The sequence below is a fragment of the Gordionus sp. m RMFG-2023 genome, chromosome 1 (assembly GCF_954871325.1).
Source record: "Gordionus sp. m RMFG-2023 chromosome 1, tfGorSpeb1-WG-v2, whole genome shotgun sequence".
Classification (NCBI taxonomy): Eukaryota; Metazoa; Nematomorpha; class Gordioida; order Chordodea; family Parachordodidae; genus Gordionus; species Gordionus sp. m RMFG-2023.
Window position 1 is genome coordinate 74,588,190 of NC_088775.1, and position 22,990 is coordinate 74,611,179.

Genomic DNA, 22,990 nt, shown 5'->3' on the forward strand with positions numbered 1-22,990 from the left:
TTAGTTATTTAGCCAAAATTGTTTAATTATGTCTTCAACATGAATATATTTTTATAAAGATTATTATTTCCTATCCCCTATACAACGAATAGCAAACGGTTGAAATATATTTAAAAACTTTAGTTATTTAGCCAAAATTGTTTAATTATGTCTTCAACATGGGATACTTTAGAGCTCTTTTGCAAATTGTAGTTGTTGCCATTTTATAGATAGCACATCATGAGCTAATAATAATTAATGTAAATATATGTTTTATGTAGTGAGATAATGCAGCACTTTGGCATGTGTTTATTTTTTTTTAAATAAATGTTTATGAATTAAATCGGATTACCCTTACTAATTTCCAGAATAAATCTAAAAGCTTTATCTAAGAGTAGCCTCACCAATTATTTTCGACTGGTTAAGTCATTAAAGTGCGTATTTTAAAAATTATTTATAAAATAAGAATTTTCACCGATAAACGAATTGCATGAGGCAGCCTTTACAAACATTTCATAAAATTTTTATTTTTATTATTAGTACTATCTCATTTCAAAAACATTTGTTTTTTTTTATTTTAATTAAACTATAATTTCTATTTACTATACACCTTAAAAAATTTAATGACAATTGTTTGGATATAATAACATTTTCAAATAACATATTTTAAATCAAAATGTTTATTATGACTCAGAATTTGAATTAATTTTTTTAAATAGTAAAATTAGTTTTCCTGCTATTTTGAGCACCCAGCTTATTTCTAGGTTTTAGAATGAACCATTCCAAATGACGAAAATAATCTTTCTAAAGAAATATTTATGTGAGCAATTGTTTTAAAGTGTATAACTTAGAGGCAGGTGCAGATCGACCGGTGGAATTAGATCGGGTTTTGTGAAATGGTCCTTAAAATATTTTTTTTCACGGCCCTTTATAATTTTTTACGAAAGAATGAGGCGTATATCAGATCCTAGGCTTAAATAAAATGGGCTCCCTTCGTAACATAATCTGACGACTCCTATTTTTGAATGGGTCAAATTTGGTTTGGAATCTTACCAAATTTTTGCATAAAAATTTATCATGCAGTATCGATTTCATTATTTGTTAAATTATAGATATATTTAAAATATAAAATTGTATATGCTGAAGTTTTTGCAATATGATCTTAATAGATAAATTAACAAATTTTCACTTGCCCAATTTCCACATTTAAATTAAGTGGTAGAAAAAAAATATTAATATTTTTTAAAATATATCATTAATTAATTGAGATATTATCAAATTTATTATTATTTATTTTAAACCGTGATAAAAAAAATCACAAAAAATTAAGCTATGAATTTTAAACATAACAAAGCACCATTATTTATTTTAATATATCAAATAAATTCTAAAAATATTGTATTCGAATAAATTAAAATGTATAAAAATCAACTGAGAAAAATATAATTTTTAATACTACATGTAAAATTTATGAATTGGTGTAAGAGCGCAATATTAATGATTTTATTTGATCACTGAATTCGTTTGGTGATGTCAATATCGATGTTTTAGTACTGAGCTCCACTAAAATTTTTGACGCAACTATAAGAAATTTATAAATAATAAAAGATAGTATTTTTAAAAAAAGCTATATTCTTCTTACCAAACGAATATATAAATGTTATATGTTGCTAACGTTCAATTAACGCAGAAAAAATTTATAGTGTAAATTATTTTCAAAGCTTGATAATAATCCAAAAAATATTTAATAATCTATTTTTAAAATTTAAAGAACGTAAATAACTCATATTTAAAAAAATGTTTAAGCAGATTTTTTTCATATAATTATAAAAACTTAGGATTTGTGATGATGATGCATAAACATTCCATCCATACCATGTAAAACCTCGTTATAGTTAATTTTCGAGGGAAGAGAAAATTTAGTTAACAACCAAATTATTGTCTATTTGCGGAAAGCAAAATATCCACAAGAGAAAATTCGGGAGCCCTCCTTCACCCTCAAAAAAATACCTCTATACTCCCCTAAAAATGCTATATCGATGATAATTGAAAAAAAAATCCGTATAATATTATTTATATATTTTATCCAAATTAATTGAACCGGAATTTACAACTTCCATCTAACAATCATAATCGAAATTCTTTCATGCATCTAATTTTGGAATAAATAAAAAGATTGTTAATAATCGTAGTGTTAAACGGCTTGATTTTTAAAAACGGCTAACCCAATATTTTAGCCAAAAAATATTATGTAATCCTCAAGATTTCTTAAGATGTCCAAACCTATCTACCTTAAATATGCACAATCTCTAGGCTTGCGTGATAGTTTAGGCTAAAATATTGGGTAAGCCGTTTTTATAAATCGAGCCGTTTAACAACTCTAAATTAGTCCCAAGCGTGTAACCCTCATATTTTGGCTGTACCCGATCCCTTTTTAAAAGTGGAGGGTCCAAGGGTTCTAGTCTAGGTGTCATAAAAATTTTATTTTTTTAAATTATATTATAACTTTTTTTGTGGAATCATTTATTTTATCTTCGCGTTTTTCTATCAATTTTCTTCCTGGACTTCCATTTTATTTAGAGATTGATATCATAAATTATTTTCTAGTGTAGGTAATAATTATTTATTATGTAAATTTATTAATATACTATGTTATAGAAATACGTTGATTATTTTGAAAGTGAATTATGTGCAAATAATAATATTTTAATAAAAATGATAATTTATTAATATGCTCTGCTCTTATATTGAAATACTCTGATTAATTTGATTTGAAAGTGAAATCTTTGGAATTATTTTGTAGTGAATTAAAAATAAAAACATTAAGATTATAATCAGAACAATTATGTTTATATGATTTTTATGGCATATGGATTAGATGCCGATTCGATTTAGAAAAATTTATATTAGGAAACATAAAAATTCGAAGCAGCAATATTTAAAAAATAGCGTTGTATACTCTTCTATATATTTAGACCCTCGATAAGTTTTATTGAGTATTGAGCAAAAACCTTAAAACCACCTTAAGGATTTATGACATACGCAAAACTCCATTATTTACAATATATTGGAGGCTACGATAATACCTACTGGTTGTAGTGATAATAATGATAATGATAGCGACATTGATGATGAAATCTTACTTTTAGATAGAGAAAAAAAATAAAGTTATCATCAGATAGAAAGCAGGATCAAAAATGCCCATTGCATCTTTAATGGAAAAGTTCTCAGAAGTTAAGAGAATAAATAAGGATATTTTATAATTATGGGAAGAAAATTCTTCAATATATCCAGGATTATATATCTTGTATAGAATCGTCATGACTTAAGCGTAAAACGTGGAATTTCATCTTTGAAATATATATTATCCTATTTACGTGGAAATCTTAAGGATATTTTAGAAGATATTATGATTGTGCGATTGAATAAAACATTTAAAATATAAACTATTTCATTTTTTATTTGCAAATTATGAATGTGCATATATTGAAGTATAATAATAAAAGAATGAAAAAAAATCTTATTTTGAGTTTTTATGTTCCCTAAACTCGGACCCTTTTTAAATTTTATTACTGCGAACCCGGACCGACCATTTTTTTGTCGAAGGGTTCACTTTCCTGCGTGTAAGTCAAACTATTAAAATCTTATTTGCGAATTAATGATTTTAAAATTATATTCAGCAGAAAATTAAATATATATTTATTAAAATAGAATCCTTCTATACAATTACCTGGAGACCAGGAGTCGGTTCATCGGATTTTATTTAAAAACCAGACATGTTTAGAAATGCAAATTTAATTATGTAATAGCATTTGAGGAGAAAAATATTTTATACCACTAGTTAAAAAAATTTAATGATGTGTTTTATATATAAAATCATTACACTATAATATTCGGTGGCATTAAAATATGAAGATAACAAAATTAACATTATATGAAATTTAAAACCCTCTTTTGGCATTTCAGAAAGTTTTAAAATCATACAATTATGTTAGTTAGGGTTAGTAGAACCAGGGTCAGTCGAATCAATTATATTACAAATATGATTTATTATAATTAAATAAGTATTCAATGGCTACTAAAATATATTTTTTCAATAATAATGCAATGGAATTAGAAAAAATAAAATTTTACACATTTTTTATAATTCAAACGTCATATTTTTCCATTTTTATATGAATTATTTTTATGTAAATAGTATATTTTTATCTAAAATATTGTCCATGAAAATAATGAAATAATAATTATTATTATCCTATGGGATGCTGTTGGCTTAAAAATTCACCTTTAATAGATCAGTCTTGAGAAAAAAGTATAAAATATTTAAAAAATTTATCAATATATAAGGTTAGGTAAGTCGTTGGGCTATCTCATAGTATTTTAAAAATTCAAATACAACAGTTAATTTAAGACCTATGATGATTTTGACAAAAATTGTTCCGACTGGCCCTGGTTTCCCCTATTGTTTATTTTACTTTCCCTTATGATTTTTGAAAGCTTACCCCTTCCCCCTTATAAAAATTGTAGGCAAATAAATCGTAACCGCACCTACAGCTCATGAAGCTGATGCAAATTTATTAAATAAAAAATAATAATTTAATCAACCAAAATTTTTTTTAAATATTAAATTATACCTCAAACAACATCAAAGTAAATCAAATATTTGCGGCGAAATGAGTCATAAACATTTGCTTTTTATGGAAACGCATTATTTTAAAACACCGTAAGTTTCTATAAAATGAGATATTGTCTATCAGGTATCTTAAATACCCAAGCTAACTAAAATAACGAGGTTTTACTGTAAAAAACGTCAATTATGCTTGACCATATATAATGGTTTAATATATTTTTTTGTACCTGGACGCATGATAGGCAAAGTAAAAAATTGATCCAACCATGTCGTGACAGAAGAACACAGCTCTTGAATGGATGAGGTAGAAACATAGTCGTTATACGCGGTGAAAAAAGGGCGGGAAAAGAGGGAAAACTAATGAATATTTATTGATAGATGTGTAAACTATTTAGCATATTATTCTCATTTTTTTAATGTTTTCTATCGAACGATCCAGTAGTATTTTATAATGGGAGAGGCCTAAAGAGTATGCAAGCTTTGCGGACGGGAAATTTTTTCATATAAATAAAATCATTATCAACAATATAAATGAAACGCCAAAAATTTACTGATTAATTTTAAAAAATTGTATATGTGAAATTTAGAAAAAATTCTCAACAAAAATACTTAATTTATCTAAACTGTGCATCGTTAAATTATATAAGCTCAAACAAAGATTTCTTAAAAAAAATTGCTGCAATGCATTCACTATATAACTTTTAATGTATGTTTCAAGAATCTCTTATCCAATCCATGCATTAAATAATTTTCATAGATATTCTGTCGAAAACTTTCAACAGTTTAATAAATCCTACTTTTACTATTTTAACGAAAGAAAAAACAGTTCCTCTCCTGCTATTTATATTGATGAATTTGAGAGGTGGGTATAAGTTTCTAGAATGGAAAATTTTAAGAATATAATGACCAACATTTTTATGAAAGATTCGCTCGTGGCACATATTGGTTCAAGTTAGCATAAAAAAATAATATTAATCTCAGTTAAGTCATAAAATGAACAAAAAAACAGAGGAGTTCTTTATATGATTTTCATTTCATTGGTTTGAAAAATTCCCTTGCCTGAGTAATTTTTTAAGGCAGTTATTTGGTTGGTGAAGGAATAAAATTATAATTTTAAATATTATCTGTAAAGTGATATATTTCAACACCCTGTGGAACTTTTAATTGTTTTAATCAAATATCTCCAGACCCGGTCTGGGTTCAAAATATCCAGAATAAGCTTACAAATTTTAAATTATCTCAATTGCATTGGGAAAATATTATAATAGCGTTTCAATATTGATTTACTGCTCATATTTCCAATTTCCTTCTAAACAATTTGCAAAGCCAAATTATTCAAAAATAAGAAAATTATTCCGGACCAGGCTTGAATATAAAAAAATTAAATCATAGCAGGCCCAGGAATTATAATGATCCCTTTTTCAAATCCAGGCCAACACATTGAAGCTAACATATTTAAATGAATCGTTATATAATTTAACTAACTATGTAAAATTTCCAATTTTGAGTGCATTTGTTTTCCAAATATTTCTCGAAATTTCTTTCGAGAATTTGCTTTTCGTTGGCCAAGTAGGATTCTAAAGTTAAGGGCGGTGATTTGTAAATGGTATCTGAATCTAATGGTCCGTTATCTGTATCACTAGTTAGACACGATTGGTAATGACTTGTATATATATAAAAAACTAAATTAATAAATCATTCAATGTATTTAATCTGTTACCATGATCACATATTAAATGAAGGGGAAATATTAGGCTCTAAATAAGAGAAATAAAACCTAAATAGCTAATAGTATTCCATTTAAATTTCAAATAAAATTAAAGTATATCCTTTTACAATTAATTATCCATTTATTTCAAAATCTGAAATTAGCATTTTATATATGAATTTTAATAAATTTTAAAATTAATTTCATTGATGGCTGTATGTGAGTCGACTAAATTTAATATCAAATTTTCGACTTTTACGATTAAACTAAAAGATAATAAAATTTCTAAAATGTGTATAAATCGCATTTAATTAAATCGTGCTAAAATAAAATACCCTATTTCACGATTCAGAGCCGCGATTTGCATTCTAAGTGAACTTAATTCTTCGTAACTTTCCGTTATTTTACGTCGTAAATGTTTCGTGTATTCCGCGGCTAAATTTTTATTTAGTTATAATTTACAATTAGGTGAAGATTTAAATTTAAATTAATAATGAGTTATAAAAAATAATAATGTGTAAATTGTAATTTATCCAAAACTTACTATGACTTAAAATGGCTACTTTGCTAGCTTTAGTGTTAGCACCGTGATAAAACCAAGGTACAGTTGATAAGAGAGCATCAAATCCACTCTATAAAAAATAAAATTAAGGATGGCTAAATTAATTGTAATGTATAACTATAAAAAATTCAAACGAAAAAGGTGGTATTTTATGTTTATTCCCTTACCAAGCCGACATTATTCCAAAGCCATCATTAATCATTAATCACAAATTAAATTATTATATTTAAATAAATCATTATTTTTAAATAACGAAAAAAATTTAAAAAGAAAAAGTAATAATGGCTTCGTAATAGGATGTTAAATGAAAGATAAATTGTCATCTACAAATAGGTGTTAAAATAATGGTATGATAATAGTCAAATAAAGTATCTAAAATAAATATAGTAAACTATGATCATATTACAGAAATATCATAAGAACTTATAACAAATTGGCTTTAATGGCGATATTCTAAATTATTTATCACAACCAGTTTCATAATAATTAAATCGTGTTTAATTTATATATGCATCATAATATCTTGAGCACGCGTGATACCAAAAAAAATAATATTATGTATCCTAATAAAGTCTATTAAATATGAGGAGAAAATTAGCAAAGGACAATAACTCCGATTATTTAGATAATTTGTCTTTTTTATCTTTCAAAATATAATTTAGAAACTTTGATACAACATCTCCTTTTGTGTTCGGCATTGACGTGGCCAAATCGACGTCTTTTTTGCAAGCTATCTATTCCGGTAATATCTATAGGCGATTCACTCGTAACTTTCTAAAAATAGTTTAGGATAGAAAAAAAAATCGGATCATATGTATAAAATCTTGTGATTAAGATTTAATATATATTCAAACCAAGACCACTTCATAGGTGTGATCATAAAACATTTTGGCATTTGCCCTCCTTAACGATGCCACTACTAGACTAGTGAAAAAATAAATAATATTTATTTTTAGCATAAAATTTTAAAATAAAACTAAAACCGAGTTGGATGAGCATTTTAACATTATACGTGGGTATATAAATTTAAAATATAGTGAATTACATGTCGTGGTTCATTGTAAAGTCGGAATTTATTATTCGAGGTATCATGTTCCAAAGGAGGATTTAAATGTTTGAAATTGTGAATGAGATTGGTTTTCATTAGGTCTTTATTATTATTGCTAAAAGTAAAACTATCTTTGTTATAATTGAAAGAGGAAGAAGGTTTATTTAATTGACTAGCAGGTGCTATTTTTCTGTAATGACTCAGGCGAGAAGACCAAGTGATTATATCAGACGAAGAGGCGATATTCGAAGTTGAACGTTCAAAATTCGAAATATGTTTGTTAGCAGTAATTGTGGGATCTTGCATCAACATGACTCGTTGTAGTTGCGAATTCGATATAGATGATGGCGTATTCTGTAGATGATCAATAAATATTAAAAATTTTAATAAAATAGCAAAACCAGGGCTGGATCTCATCCTTAAAAATAAAATTAAATTATATAACAATTAACCCAGTTGCAAGCATAATGAATCATTTATGATTCACTCGCTTCTTATATTTCGATTTCACTTTGAAACATTTATATTAAATTAAATATTTGTGATTAAATAGACAGTGTATATAGTGTTGCGAATGTGATGAACATATGTTAATTTCCGGCTCTGTGGGTGATAAGGCAATATGTGGGGTATCTTACGCTATCGTTTGAAATGTATAGGGTAGATTTCTTATACAGATCGAATACATTTCGGAAAAAGCGGATTTATTTTTTTAAATTTACACGTTAAAAATATGATTTAAAGTTGGAAAAATAGTGAAATAACTTGGTTGAGCGCGTTTTTTAAATTCAAATATTTGATTTTTTCCAAAAATGTACATTCTAATATGTAAAGAAATATATATCCTATAAATTTCTGACAAATTGATCATCAATTTTCTAATTATTTTTAATTTATATAAAAGAATTACATGATATGGGAATCAGGAAATACGTGTATTACACTTATTGTCGATAACACACAAGGATTTATCCAAGCTATATAATAAAAAGAATGGGTTTGCGCATTTTAACATCATCTGTGGACAGATAATACTAGAAATAGATAAACCTTTTCTCTTATTTTCATGGATATTTTTTTAAAACTAAACAATAAATACTAACATAATTTTTAATAAGTATCTGACAACTTTTGGCGGGTCTGCCAATACCTTACAATAGAGGAACATAGCCGGGTAAAAATTAGATCTAGACTAAGAACTAATAATATGGCCAAAAACCTAAATTCGATATATCCATACTAGTTTAAATAAGAGATTTATAGAGCTTAAAAAACAGCATATTGGCAATATAAAATCGGAGCTGTACCGATACTTTTTTCGCAAATTCCTTGTTACTTTAAGGACTTTAGAAATTATGTAGTCTTTATTTTTTTATTGGGGGAAATAGAAAACATATATTCAAAAAAAAGATTAATCTTTTCAAATAAATATTTAAAAGTTTTGTCAAATGAAAATACTTGACAATATTTTTTTTAATTTAATTCATTCATATTAATTTTTAATAATTAAAATGTAAGAAATTTAAAGCAGGTAAATGATTAATTTTTTTAAATTATCAACAAGAGATTTTTTTACCTGAATTATTAATGTTAGTAATTTTGAATTTAGATATATGAGAAAATAAAAGAATTAATAAAATAAATTTTTTAAAATAACAATCTGAAAAAATTAATTTAATATTGTCTAGCAGTATTGGTAAAAATGAGGATTATCAGCCCATAATAATACCGGCTGGAATCAATGTGTATATGTGAAATGAGTATACTTAATTAAGAATTTTTATTGAAAACGTTAAGCAATTCATTTAACAACTATTATTTTTTTTTGTCAAAATTACTAAGACAAATATAGGAGCTTGATGAGCGAACCGGTGATTGGCTTGCAAGGTATTTCCATTGATCAAAATTAACTCTCCGCTCATATTTTCTGCCAAAGTTATGCCGGAATCGTCATCGGATACCTCCCTAAACGTAGAGAAACTCGTAAGAGGAGTAGGTGCCAAGAAAGAAATTTGATTTGAGGTTAGAGTCGAGGTTATTTTATCGGAAGGCAAAAGACAAAGGACATACGAAGTTTGCTGGGGGGAAAAGGTTTGTGATGTGACATTTCCGGTAGCGACTGAAGTCATAAATGGAAGATTAGCCTGGGTCAAGGTCGAGGATGTATGGTTGTAATTTTCGACATCGATGGCATGATTGAGATTAGAGATGGTTACAGCATCGTTCTTCATATTTGAGGTGTACATGATATGAGGAATAGAACGAGAAATTGTAGAAGGAATCGGAGAGTTGCGAGGGGGCATCAAAACTTGGGAAAAATAAGAGGAAACATTTTTTAAGCACAAAGTAGAAAATTCATCAGAAATTTTGGGATTCGATTCTATGGTTTGACTCTCAATTGTAGATGAATTAATCGATTTTGAATGATCAGATATTATGGGCAAGCTATCGTCGTGATAAGGAGTAAAATGAGATTTAGAGGCTATTAAGCCTTTATTCTCGGCGCTTTTGACCGCTTTTAGCGTGTCAAAATCGTTATAGCCAAAATTAGCGCTATTGTTATCGCAAGCATTTTCCAAAATGTGCTGATATGATCTTTTGGCACTTTTAACTATCTCGGCCAATGGTTCGAGGGTGTCCATGTAAGATCCGGAGTTGGGATGAATTTTAGTCAGACCCGGTTGAATGAAGTTCCGAGATATGAAATTGAATCGAGCTTCCTGGATATCATAATCGATGTTAGATGAGTTATTGACGCTTCGCTTGATACGATATTGAGATTCGTTGTCATTTTTAAGTTTTTTATTATTACTTTTAGGATTGATGTTAAGGTTGCTGATAGACCCGCTAGAAGTGCAAAAATGATTCTCTTTCCCTGACAGCTTACTTCCTTCTAGTAAAGGCAAAAACGGTTCCTTACCAACATCTTGATCCAGGCCGAGAGACCCAATATCATTATTATCGCACAAATCTTGAATATCGTACGCGTTATAAAAATCACAAAAATCGTTAACGTTAAATGGGGAGTTGGTTAGACTTAGATCAGAATTCAATATATCATCGGAAAGTGGGTAAGACGAGTAATCCCCAAAATTGATGAAGTCTTTGATTTCATTTTGGATATAGTATTCGGATGAAGATTGCAGATTTGTTTTGGCACGGCAATGGTCTACTAGGGTTGGTTTTACGTTTAAATTCATGTTTGTTATGTCGTCGACTATAAATAAAGAAGGAAGAGAAATTTTTCTTAGATATCAGTATAATTTAATAATCATATAAAATAACCAAATTATAAAATTCTTTCATAAGATAAATATTTATGTGCTACTCTTACGACCTTGATGAAAATAGTTTTGAAGTTGGAGAGGAATAGAGGGTCTTTTCAATAAGGTATTAGTTAAGATGTGAGACCTCTTGCCACTTACGGTTTGGTGCATTATATTAGAAGTCTATTATAATTGTTTTTTATAAAATTTAATAAGTATCTTATTGAAGCTAATTTAATTTTGATAATTTTAAAAAATATATAATTGAGTTAAAAATATACTTTTAATATATTTGGTAACTTGTGATCCAGTTTAAACGTGCACTTTAAAAAAAATAATACAAATAAAAAGACAAATTTATAATTTTGAACAAGATATATCTCTTTCAATTAATGAAATTATAGTTTAAAAAAAATTGGCATGTGATTATTCATCGAAATATTTGATTGAACTATAAATAAAAGGTTTTATATATTAAAAAGATCAGCACGGACTAGTGCAGAACCATTCATATTTTTATAAGCGTTTTCAGGCCTAGCCAGAAAAAGGATTAGTCTATGGATTATTTTTATTATTATAAAAATTTAGACCAGCTTGGTTTTTTTAAATATTTTGCATGATTTGCCTGGCCCATAAAATTATCTAGCTTTTCCCTGCCGATCTCTAATATATATATATATATATCAAATATAATATAGATGTGTAAATGCCAATCGAATATAAATTTTTTAAACATGAGAGAATTTACGAAACCTTTGTAAATTCCAGTTTGTGATGAAATATCATGCGTTCTCGCATAGTCACCCGCCACTTTCTATATTCAGCTATAACTGTGTCGAGCCTTCTCTTCCAATAACTTCCTTCTAGTATTATTATCTTTGGGAAAATTTGCATAGGTAAATTTAATTTGTTTAATATAAACCATTAAAAAAAATTTAAATACTACTACTTATGATAATGACCGTTAACAAGAAAACAAATCTTATTTTCCAGAGATACCAATACTTAAGATCTCAGTCATAAACCGATATTTCCAATTTTAATCGATATCAGTGAGCCTTATCCAAAAATTACAGAAAAATAAAGCGAAGAAAAGCAAATAAAACCAAAAAAAAAAAGTTTTAATTTATTTTTAATTTTTAAAATTTGTTTTGGGATTAACTTAATTGGTATTAGCTAAAAAAAAAAGCGGAATCAGTTTATATTCAGGTATTGTCTACCATATATTTAGGAAGGTGCCCAAGTATCAATGATAGTCATTAAGCATATAAATTTAGAATATGTTATAAAGATTATCGTATTATATCTTATAAAACTTAACTTATTTGTAATACATTATTACTATTTGAATATAAAGTTATTGTTTAATATTATAAAATATCATTTTAGATTAATTATAGGAGGCCATTGTAAATTGAGTAATTTATATGCTACAAATTATAAAATAGACAAGAATTAAGAAATTGGAGATGAATTAAATAAAATCCCAAAAATATAAATAAACGAATTTCAAATCTTTAGATGATATTTAGACCATATTATATTAAATGTAAAGAATATATTGCAAACAGAAACAACATTGAAAAAAAATTTTGTAGCTTATTAGGGAATTAATATAATAACCGATATAAAAAATATAATTTAAGAAGAAAATAAACGACGCATTATGGGCAATATAATTGCGGCTCCATTTGAGCCGATTTTTATAAATAGCTAACTCACTATTTTAGCCAGAAAAATTGTGTCTAAGCTTCGAGATTTCGCTAATAGATGTCCAAACCTTTGTGCCATCTATGAGCAAAATATTCAGGCTTGCGTAATGCTTTTCTGGATAACTGAGTTATCCGTTTTTAAAAATAGGCTCACATGGAGAGATTTTGCTATGCGAAACAACTTTTAGAAGATGAAAGAAATAATAGATTTTATTAAAAGTCGCCAACCAACAGAAGCTATGGACTATTTTAAAAAAAATAAAGAAATTAGCTCGCAGATGTGAATTTGAGGACAAATACAACTGTGCATTCGTGATCAATCAATTGCTGGATTATAGATATATCGATCAATCAATTGCTGGATTAAATATATCTCAAATAGATAAAAAAAAATTACAATTAACAGATACTAGAAACGGAGATCAACCTTTGAGTTTATAAAGTATTAGAAATGGTTCTACTAGCAGAATTAGAAATAAACAATATAAAAATGGTTATAAAATAAAGGAAATGACAAAATACAATAATAATAACCGAATGAATCAAAATGATAATTATAGTCGACTGTATAAAATATAATAAAACATATGCCAAAAAACCAGTTTAAAGTTTTAATAACTATCCTACGAATAATAATATCAACGTGAAAAGATGATGTTAACATTAATATTGAAAAAACTATATAAATATCGCTAAGGTATTAGATGAAAATATAGGATTGATTAAAAAAACAAAGAACCAGTAAAAGTACAATTAGAAAAAAATACGAAACCTATCGCGCTACTAGCAAGAAGGGTACCTTGCCTCTCAAAATAGAAACTGAACTAAAACTATTAGAAGAAAATAAAACAATAAGGAAAATGGATCAATCAACTGAAAAAATAAATTGAAACTCCAGTGGTAGTAATTAGAGATCTGCAAAGTTAGGCCCGGCCCGTAACCGGCCTAGACCAAACGGGCTTCGGGCCGGGCTAGGGCCTAATTCTATTAATTCGGGCCAGGTCAGGTCGGATCTTGGAAATTTTTTTAAATAAATCTAAATTTATCAATTTTATATTCAATTTTTTATGTAAAATAAAAATATTTGATTTTAATTATTAAAACTAAACGACATATAACATATGTCTTTTATTTTGAGTAATTATAAAGATTAATTTCTATATTTAAATAAATTCGGGCCGGGCTGGGTCGGTAAATTTTTTAAAAAAAATTTCGGGCCGGACTTGAAAAATTAGGCCCGATGCAGATCACTAGTAGTAATAATAGTCAGGTGAAAATTATGTGGTGATTTCAAAGTAATATTAAATAATTTCTTCCTAAAAAGACTATCACATTTTACCAACGTTTGAAGAATTAAAGTTATTAAAAAGTCGAATTTTTTGGTTAAAAACGTACGGCAAATGAAAAGTTTAATTTGTTAGATTTAACAAAGGTGATACTAATTGCTTAAATATTATGTATAATAAATACTCAGGCAATTCTACCAGGGGGAGGGGATATAACAACAACATTGAAATCTAGGGAGAGGGGTAAGGAGTTATGAAGACTGTCGTCATTACAATAAAGGAGAAAGGGAGGGGGTAAATGAATTTTAAAGATGCAGGAGAGTATGCCTATTTGGAATTCATTTTTTTGTTAATTTTAATTTAGATTTCCTTTATTATTGTTACTAATTTGATTTAAATTTCCTTTTTTTTAATGCTAATCTTAAAGGGTAGGGGGAGTAAAATCGCCATTGGCTCAGTGGAGAAGGGGAGGATTTGCTTAATAATGAGATATATATTGTATGTACTTGAGGTATTTTTTCATCAAATGTCACTTCAAATTGAAAAACTGGAGGTTTTACGTGGAATATAACTGTAAACATATTAAAAATTGTAGGAATTCAAATGATTCTTTCCTATGATGAATATCAGCTCAAATTTATCCAAAATTATAATTTTTGTTTAAATTTATAAGATCAAGAATATAAATGACTAATTTTATCAAGTTATATCACATCATAATTGGCAAGACTTAAATACGAATAACAGTGAACCTGCGAATCCTCACTAATTATGCATTAATTTAATAGAATTATGATTCAAAAAAAAAATTTTTAAGTGATAAATGATTAAAATATTGAACAAATACCTCCTTTTTTTTACTAAAATATGAATCCCAATTCCTATGAATCTAGCTTTATATTATAGTGTTTACTTTGGAACATTAAAAATATATAAGAACTAATCATCACATAAAATTTATTAGAACCAGTCATACAAATAATAAAATATTGGAAAATATAAAATATATAAGAGGGGCATGACTAAAATACGCGCCCCAGGAAACTACGCCCCCCGTATCAAAGAATTCAAATTACATTAATACAAAATCGTATTTAGCTTAATTAGATGATTTTTTTTAATTTAAAAATAAATATTTTTTACATGACTAAAATATGTGCCCCTACGCGCCCCCTATCAAAGAAGCTTAATATATAAAAAATGAACGCGGGATCAAACTTATCAAAAGGAATCAAAAAATGTTATTATATTTTAAAAATTTTTATAACTTAGTGGGCTTTTTAAAAAACACATTTTTTTTGACTGAACTAGGCGCCCTCGGTGTATATACATTATTTTTTTTAAAAATGAGTACAGAATCAAGTTTAGTTTTTCAAGGAGATCAGAAAATGGTAGTATTAATTATTTATTTTAAAAAAAATTTTAATTATCCAAAAAATATTTAACTTATTCTTTAAACATCAACTAAATTCCCTGTTTTAATACGTGGTATATATTTATTGCTTCTTAACTTCCTATAGAAGTGATTACTCTATAACCTGTTTTTTATATAATTTATTTGTAATGTTCAAAAAAAAAATCAAAATATTTGAAAAGAAAGACTTAGAAATGTGATACATTTTTTTTGAATACTACCATTTCTGAATCTCTTTGAAAAGCTAAACATGATTCGGCGCGTATTTTAGTTAAAAAAAATAAGTGTTTTTTGCAAAAGCCCATTTAGTTATAAAAAAAAATTTTAATATAATATTAACATTTTTTGATTCCTTTTAATAGGCTATATATGATTATTCGTTCATTTTTTTTATGAATTAAGCATATTTGATAAGAGGACGTATGACGGCGCGTAGGGGCATGGTAAAAAAATATCTTTTAAAATTTTACTATGTTATCATTTTTTTACAAAATAAAAAATTTTCTAAATCACCTAATTAAGCTAAATATGATTCTATATCAATGTAATTTTTAAATTATTCATCTTTGATAGGGGGCGTGTAGTTTCCGAGGGTGTGTATTTTAGTCATGCCCTTTATGAGTGAATAGGGATGGGACCAATACCAATATAATATTGGTTTACAATACCAATACCAATATAAACTAATATATATTTAAATATTGGTATTGCTTTTACAACCAATACCAATACCAATTACCTAAATATATTGGTTTTGATATATTGTTTAAATATAATTTTAACCAATACCATTACCAATATTAAAAATAACATAATTATTTGGGTTTATTGTGGTATTTTTTTTACTTTCATTGCAAAAACTGATTACATCTGTTATTTCTTCCAAATACTACTGTGATATCAATATTTCTGTTATTTATAATTAGTTTATTTTTATTGTGGAAGTAAATTTTTTACATGATATCTATCAATTTTATCTATTTATTTAGGATATAATAATTAGTGTTGTTAAACGGCTCGTTTTGAGCCGATTTTAAAAAACGGGTAACTCAATATTTTAGCCAGAAAAATATTGCCTAAGCCTCGAGATTTTGTTAATATATGTCTAGACCTTTGTTCCTACTATGAGTAAAATCTTCAGGTTTGAGTAATATTTTTCTGAATGAAATATTGAGTTAGCCGTTTTTAAAAATCGGCTCAAAACGAGCCGTTTAACAACACTAATAATAATAAATGAAGACCAATTAGAGTTAATAAATATAGATGCTGTTGGTACTAATAATAATAGCGATAAGGAACAAGAAGAATTATCAATATCTAATAAAAGACGAAATTCAGCAAAAATCTGGGAATTTTGTACTACTTGTGATAATAAAAAAAGGCAATTTGTAATAAATGTTTAAAAAAAATATCACTTCCCAATTTTGGAACCTCAGGATTATGGACACATCTTAAATCCATCCACCCAACATTATTTAAGAAATGTGAGCAAATAAATATTAACAGTAAAAAAATTAAGACAATAAAATCATTTTTACTTAATAATATAAATAATAAAGCTAATTTAAATAATTTAATTATAAACTTTTTCATTCAAAATAATTTAGCCTTTTCAATAGTTAAGGATATCACTTTTAAAAATTTAATAGCATATTTGTAACCCTTCACTAACATTAGTTTCTAGAAAAACACTAAAAATAGAAATTATGAAACATTATCATAGTTCTTTTATCAATTTAAAATCTGTACTTTCTAACATTACATCTAAATTTTCCTTAACAATGGACATTTGGTCCTCTCCAAATAAAATACGCTTTATGGGCATAACAATTCATTATATTGATAATGATTTTAAATTAAATAATCATTTATTAGATTTTATTCCTTTTAAATCAGCACATAATTCTATTAATATTTTTAATTCTGTATTAAAAGTAAAATTTGAAATTGATTTTTTTTTGCATTACATTAGACAATGCAAGTAATAATTTAGCATTTCTAAAAATTTTAAAACAAAAAGATAATTTTGATGTGTGCAAATGCTTTTGCCATATTATACATTTGGCTGTCATGGCTGCATTGGAACCCTTAAATACAACTTTAAAAAAAATAAGAAATTTTTTAAAATTTTTAAACTTTCTATATCTAAATTTAATAAACTCGAAAAAATATATCTTAAAAAAATCCACACTTAAAATTTCCCCACCCAATTTTGGATATACCAACACGTTGGAATTCAACATACCAAATGCTTGAAAGAGCAATATTGCTCAAACCATATTTGACAACATATACCAATCATTTACAAAATACCAATCAAGAAAATTATATTAGTGCCTTAGCCTATAATAATATAGAAATATACGGAGAATTTCTGGAACCATTTAATTTTTCTACAGAGATGGCCTCATGTGCTAATACTCCAACAACAACAATTATTCCTTTATATTCCAGTATTTTTGAGCATGTGGAGAGTTATAATAATAATCCTAATGCTATTTTAAAAACAGCTTCTTTAGCTGCCTTAACAAAACTTAATAAATACTATAATTATAATAAACACCTCTTTATTATTTCAACAATGATTGACCCAAGATTTAAACTATCAAGTCATTTATTAAAGCATAATAATATGGAAACTCTTATTGGATATCTTACTAATGAATACAATATTTATAAAATAAATAATAACAATTCAGCGGAACTTACAAATGAAGCACAAAATAACAAAAAATTATCCTTTTATGACAAAATTTATCAGGTGAAACCTCATAATAATAACAACTTAGAAATAAGTAAATACGTAGATGAAACCACAATTTCCAATGATACAAATCCATTGGTGGAAATTAAATAAAAATAGATATCCAGTATTATCAAAAATTGCCAGAGATTATCTAGCAATTCCGGCCACCTCATCTAGCTCTGAAAGGGCTTTTTCAGAAGGACGGTATGTTATAACATACCAATGTTGTTCACTAGATGAGCATACTATACAAGCTTGCCTGTGCCTAAAAAGTTGGATGCACATGCAAGATTCTTCTTAAATACATAAAATTATTTCCTCTTCTTATATTAAAATTATATCATTATTTTGCATTATATTTTGTATAAATAGACAATTATGTTACATTTTTAGTTTACTTATTTAGCTATGTTCTTTGTGATAAATAAAATGGTTCAAAATCAATACGTTTATTATTGTTGATACAAAAAATACATGATTAAATCAAATTTTTTTATATTCACATCACCTAATAAATTCCTAGTTTAAAAAAAGAATTTGAATTCAGTAAAATTTTGAGAGTTGGTTCTTAGCGGTATCATGATTTTTTTCCCATGTTTATTTAAAATTTAAGGGTTTTATAATCACTATTTCTATTCTTTTAATTAGTAATTTGAATTTAAACCAATACCAATATAAACCAATAGTTACCAATATAAACCAATACCAATAGCAATACCAATACAAGAAATAGAAAATATTGTTTAAACCAATACCAATATTTTAGACCCAATACCAATACCAATACAATATTTTGTTAATATTGGGTTTTTACTATTGGTTCCCAGCCCTATGAGTGAATATAATATTAAAAATATAGCTATATAAACTGGTATGTAAATCACAATAAATTATAGAATTAAACATTATATGATGGTTTAAAAAGTTAATGAAAATATGGCTCATAAATGGGTATTTAATCTTCTTTCCAATTGTGCCAATTTTTTAATAGGTTGTTCTTAACTGAGGAATAACTCATATATTTAAGTTGAGCTAGTTCATTCAATTAATTTTCTGATGTGATATTTTTAAGATAGGTTTTAACTATTCTCTTGTGGCTTACTATTTGGAATTTTTACCAAAATATACAATAATGTTAATATATTTATAAAAAAATTAAAATTTTTTTAAAGTATGGAATGATCCTTGTGTTTCTCATGCCAAATTTTAAATTCTGAAATTAATTGGCCTTTCGATATCTTCTGAATAAAATTAAGCTAAATATTAACTTTTATATGAAGATTTTATATATCCTCAGGTTTCCATATGATGAAAAAATTGGAGGCAACAAGTCATGGTACAATTTGTTTGTATAGGTGCAAATCGAAGCACAACGATCATATAAATCTCGTAAAGTTGAAATAATCATCATGATTCTCATAACTTCAGCCAAATCCATATTATTTTTTTGCAGAAAATTGTTAAAAACAAATTTTAATATTTCCTGAATCATCTAGAAGTGATTGATTCTATATTTATTTATAAATCCACACATAATTTGAGAGGATTAATAGGTTATGAGGTTTATGTCAAGCCCACTTTTATTTATTTAAAATTAATTATACAATAATATATTAAAATTTGATATACATTGCATATGCCATGCTCTCCAAATAACGTTATTTAATCTAAGCTTATCTTTTAATTGAAGTTTCAATCCTCTAAACCAATTCCACCGTGGTGAAGTTGGTTTTTCACTAAACCAAAAATATAAATGGTTAATTATATTTTATTATACTTGTAAGCCAGTGTCATACATTTAAATAAGCGAGATAATGAGGCATCAATAAAAACATTATTTAATGAATGTTTCTTCATCATATTAAAATATTTGTGTTTGTTATTTATATCATAAATATTCTTTAAATCATTGTAGTGCTTATCATTAATATTCAAATTTTGAGCCCCTAAATTTGCAAATAAGATTATAATTAGTTAAAATAGTAAACCTTCACCTTGTATATATTGTGCTTCATTAGAGAAGCTTTGCATATTATTGATTTCTAGGTCATTTGAATCCCATGAATTTGTCATATTTTCAAATAATTTTAAAGTTGTTTCACTTAAATTTTCTGAACCAATATTATAATTTGGATTAGGATTGTAATTATAGGTATCAGATGATTTAATTTCAATTGGATGTTTGCCCATATTAACCTTTTCTGACATATTAATAGGTTTATTATCTATAAAATCACAAATATCAATTGAATGCCTTAAATCAAGCATATGGTCATTTTTGAATTTGTAATTTGTATTTGGTAATAAATTGTTGTCTATATTTTTCTCAGTTGATGTTAAAGAACCATGGGATGTTGAACTAGATGATGCTTCATCATCTGATTCATACCCATTTACATCACTTATCATAAGATGACCACTATAAATCTCCTTATTTTCAATTTTGGAATCATAATTCAATTTATAATTATCAATTTGAAATTGGTAACTATGTTGATTTTCAATATTAATATTATTTTGCATTATTTTATCCAGATTCTATAAAAAAAAATTACAAAATAGGTCATTTATTACATTTGGCATAAAAATTAAACGAAGGATTGGTTGAAATAAAGGGAGTGTGATGAAAATTTGATTGGCCGCTTTATATTGATAACATTTAGTCGAAATAATGATTATAATTATATAAGAAGGGATTTTTTAAAATCTATATTTAAATTTAATTCTAATTAAAAATTTATGTTTCAATTACAAAACGTTTTTATTGTAAATTTAAACTTATTTATATATTATTTTATATTAAACATATCCCATTTCTAATGTTATATTCAAATTAAATTTCCTTTAACAGTATATTTTATTTAACAAAGACCTACTTTGTATTATTTTAATATCAACAAATTTGTTTTATATTTTTAGTACTTATATATTTTATTAACTTTAATATTAGTGTGGTTAAAAAACTTTATTTTTTAAAATAACCCTAACATTTTAACGATGACTATGCAAGCATCGAGTTTTGGCATATAGAGGTATAAATCTTTCTACCTTCCATAAGCAAAATCTCCAGGCCATATAATATTATATTGATTTATTTTATAAAAATAATAAATCCAGATCATGTGATGAAGTTTCTTGAAGGATTTAATTATAAATGTCACTAGGAAGAGGCGCGCAGGGGCTCGAGCCCACTAAAAAATATGGATAGCCCCCTGAGAATGCGCAGGGGCTCGAGCCCACTAAAAATTTTGAAAAGTCTCTTGAAGCAAAAATTTTTTTTTTAATGGTTCCTAATATCTTTTAGAACTAAAATTAAATTTTTTTGATAGCCTTCTGAACGATATCTTTTATAATTCTATAACGATTTCTTTTATAATTCTATAATGTATCATATATAGATTTGATTTATTATTTAAAAATTAATCTATCTTTAAATGAGTACTAATTTAATTATTAGATTAGATTAATACATATAATTAATTATAAGAAAGAAAGAAAGAAAGAAAGAAAGAAATAAAGAAAGAAAGAAAGAAAGAAAGAAAGAAAGAAAGAAAGAAAGAAAGAAAGAAAGAAAGAAAGAAAGAAAGAAAGAAAGAAAGAAAGAAAGAAAGAAAGAAAGAAAGAAAGAAAGAAAGAAAGAAAGAAAGAAAGAAAGAAAGAAAGAAAGAAAGAAAGAAAGAAAGAAAGAAAGAAAGAAAGAAAGAAAGAAAGAAAGAAAGAAAGAAAGAAAGAAAGAAAGAAAGAAAGAAAGAAAGAAAGAAAGAAAGAAAGAAAGAAAGAAAGAAAGAAAGAAAGAAAGAAAGAAAGAAAGAAAGAAAGAAAGAAAGAAAGAAAGAAAGAAAGAAAGAAAGAAAGAAAGAAAGAAAGAAAGAAAGAAAGAAAGAAAGAAAGAAATTCTGTGTTAAAAATGGAATATCATTATCACTCATTATGTCTAAATATTTAAAATGATAATTTTATTCTTTTCTTTTATGAAAGATATTACCTTTTATTTAAAATTCATATCCAATTTTTATTCTTTTTATCCCACCTGCCCCACACACATTTAGGTCAAGTCCAACCCAAGTGAATACTATTTTTTGAGTCAAAATATATTTAAATACCCCATATCAAAATTCTTTGATTAAATATTACTGATTATCTGTAGCGTGATTAATTAACTCCCCTTATCACATACCTCTGAGTTAAGTAATAACTATGATAGATTAACTCCCCCTTTGATAAATAATTAAGGAGGGAGTTGATTAGTAACAAAGATATTAATTACAATGTAAATTGATAGGGAGAGTTATATGATCATGCAGTTTTTTAATATTACTGAAATTCTTGTAAATTTAATTTTTGATATTAAATTTGATTTTCAAATTTAAATTTTGAATCGAATTTTAATTTTATTTATCTAATTTGTGAAATTAGACATCCTATTCAAAAAGTAACTTGTTCACGTAAAAAGTAAAATATATAAAAATATTAAATAGTGAATCTCGATGTTATCAATGATATTTATAATTACCTAAGATGCAAAACCTACCCAAACTCCTATGTCGGCGATCATGGCTTAAAAAGAAACCTTAGAGTCAAATGTGCCAAGTTTTTCTTAGAGAATGACAAATTATACCATCACCTACATAATGCTGAA

At 26.3% G+C, this 22,990-nt stretch overlaps 1 protein-coding gene across 3 annotated transcripts; it reads right to left on the reverse strand.

The window, feature by feature from the left end:
• Positions 1-1,402: 1,402 nt before the first annotated feature.
• On the reverse strand, positions 1,403-20,914 carry LOC135931128 (uncharacterized). 3 transcript variants are annotated; one of them, XM_065468017.1, is made up of 15 exons: positions 20,340-20,914; positions 20,129-20,297; positions 19,981-20,087; positions 14,698-14,762; positions 11,947-12,069; positions 11,475-11,516; positions 11,265-11,376; positions 9,766-11,144; positions 7,925-8,281; positions 7,546-7,653; positions 6,862-6,949; positions 6,653-6,752; positions 6,095-6,272; positions 4,837-4,966; positions 1,403-1,560 (listed from the first exon to the last, which is right to left on the reverse strand). In XM_065468017.1, the coding sequence occupies exons 1-15, from the start codon at positions 20,872-20,874 to the stop codon at positions 1,448-1,450; spliced, it is 3,606 nt and encodes a 1,201-aa protein (XP_065324089.1). In that variant the 5' UTR covers positions 20,875-20,914; the 3' UTR covers positions 1,403-1,447. The 3 variants fall into 3 exon arrangements, with proteins under 3 accessions (XP_065324089.1, XP_065324090.1, XP_065324091.1); XM_065468018.1 differs by having other exon boundaries at positions 1,404-1,560; positions 20,346-20,914; XM_065468019.1 differs by lacking the exons at positions 19,981-20,087; positions 20,129-20,297; positions 20,340-20,914 and adding an exon at positions 15,039-15,084 and having other exon boundaries at positions 1,410-1,560.
• Positions 20,915-22,990: the final 2,076 nt, after the last annotated feature.

Excerpts from the sequence above, each read along its gene's own strand:
- LOC135931128 (XM_065468017.1), bottom strand. The coding sequence starts at position 20,874 with ATGCAAAATAATATTAATATTGAAAATCAACATAGTTACCAATTTCAA. Across the intron at positions 11,145-11,264 it reads TCAAAACTATTTTCATCAAG|TCGACGACATAACAAACATG; the intron begins GTCGTAAGAGTA and ends CTTTATTTATAG. Across the intron at positions 6,273-6,652 it reads GCTCTGAATCGTGAAATAGG|TCATTACCAATCGTGTCTAA; the intron begins GTATTTTATTTT and ends TATATATACAAG.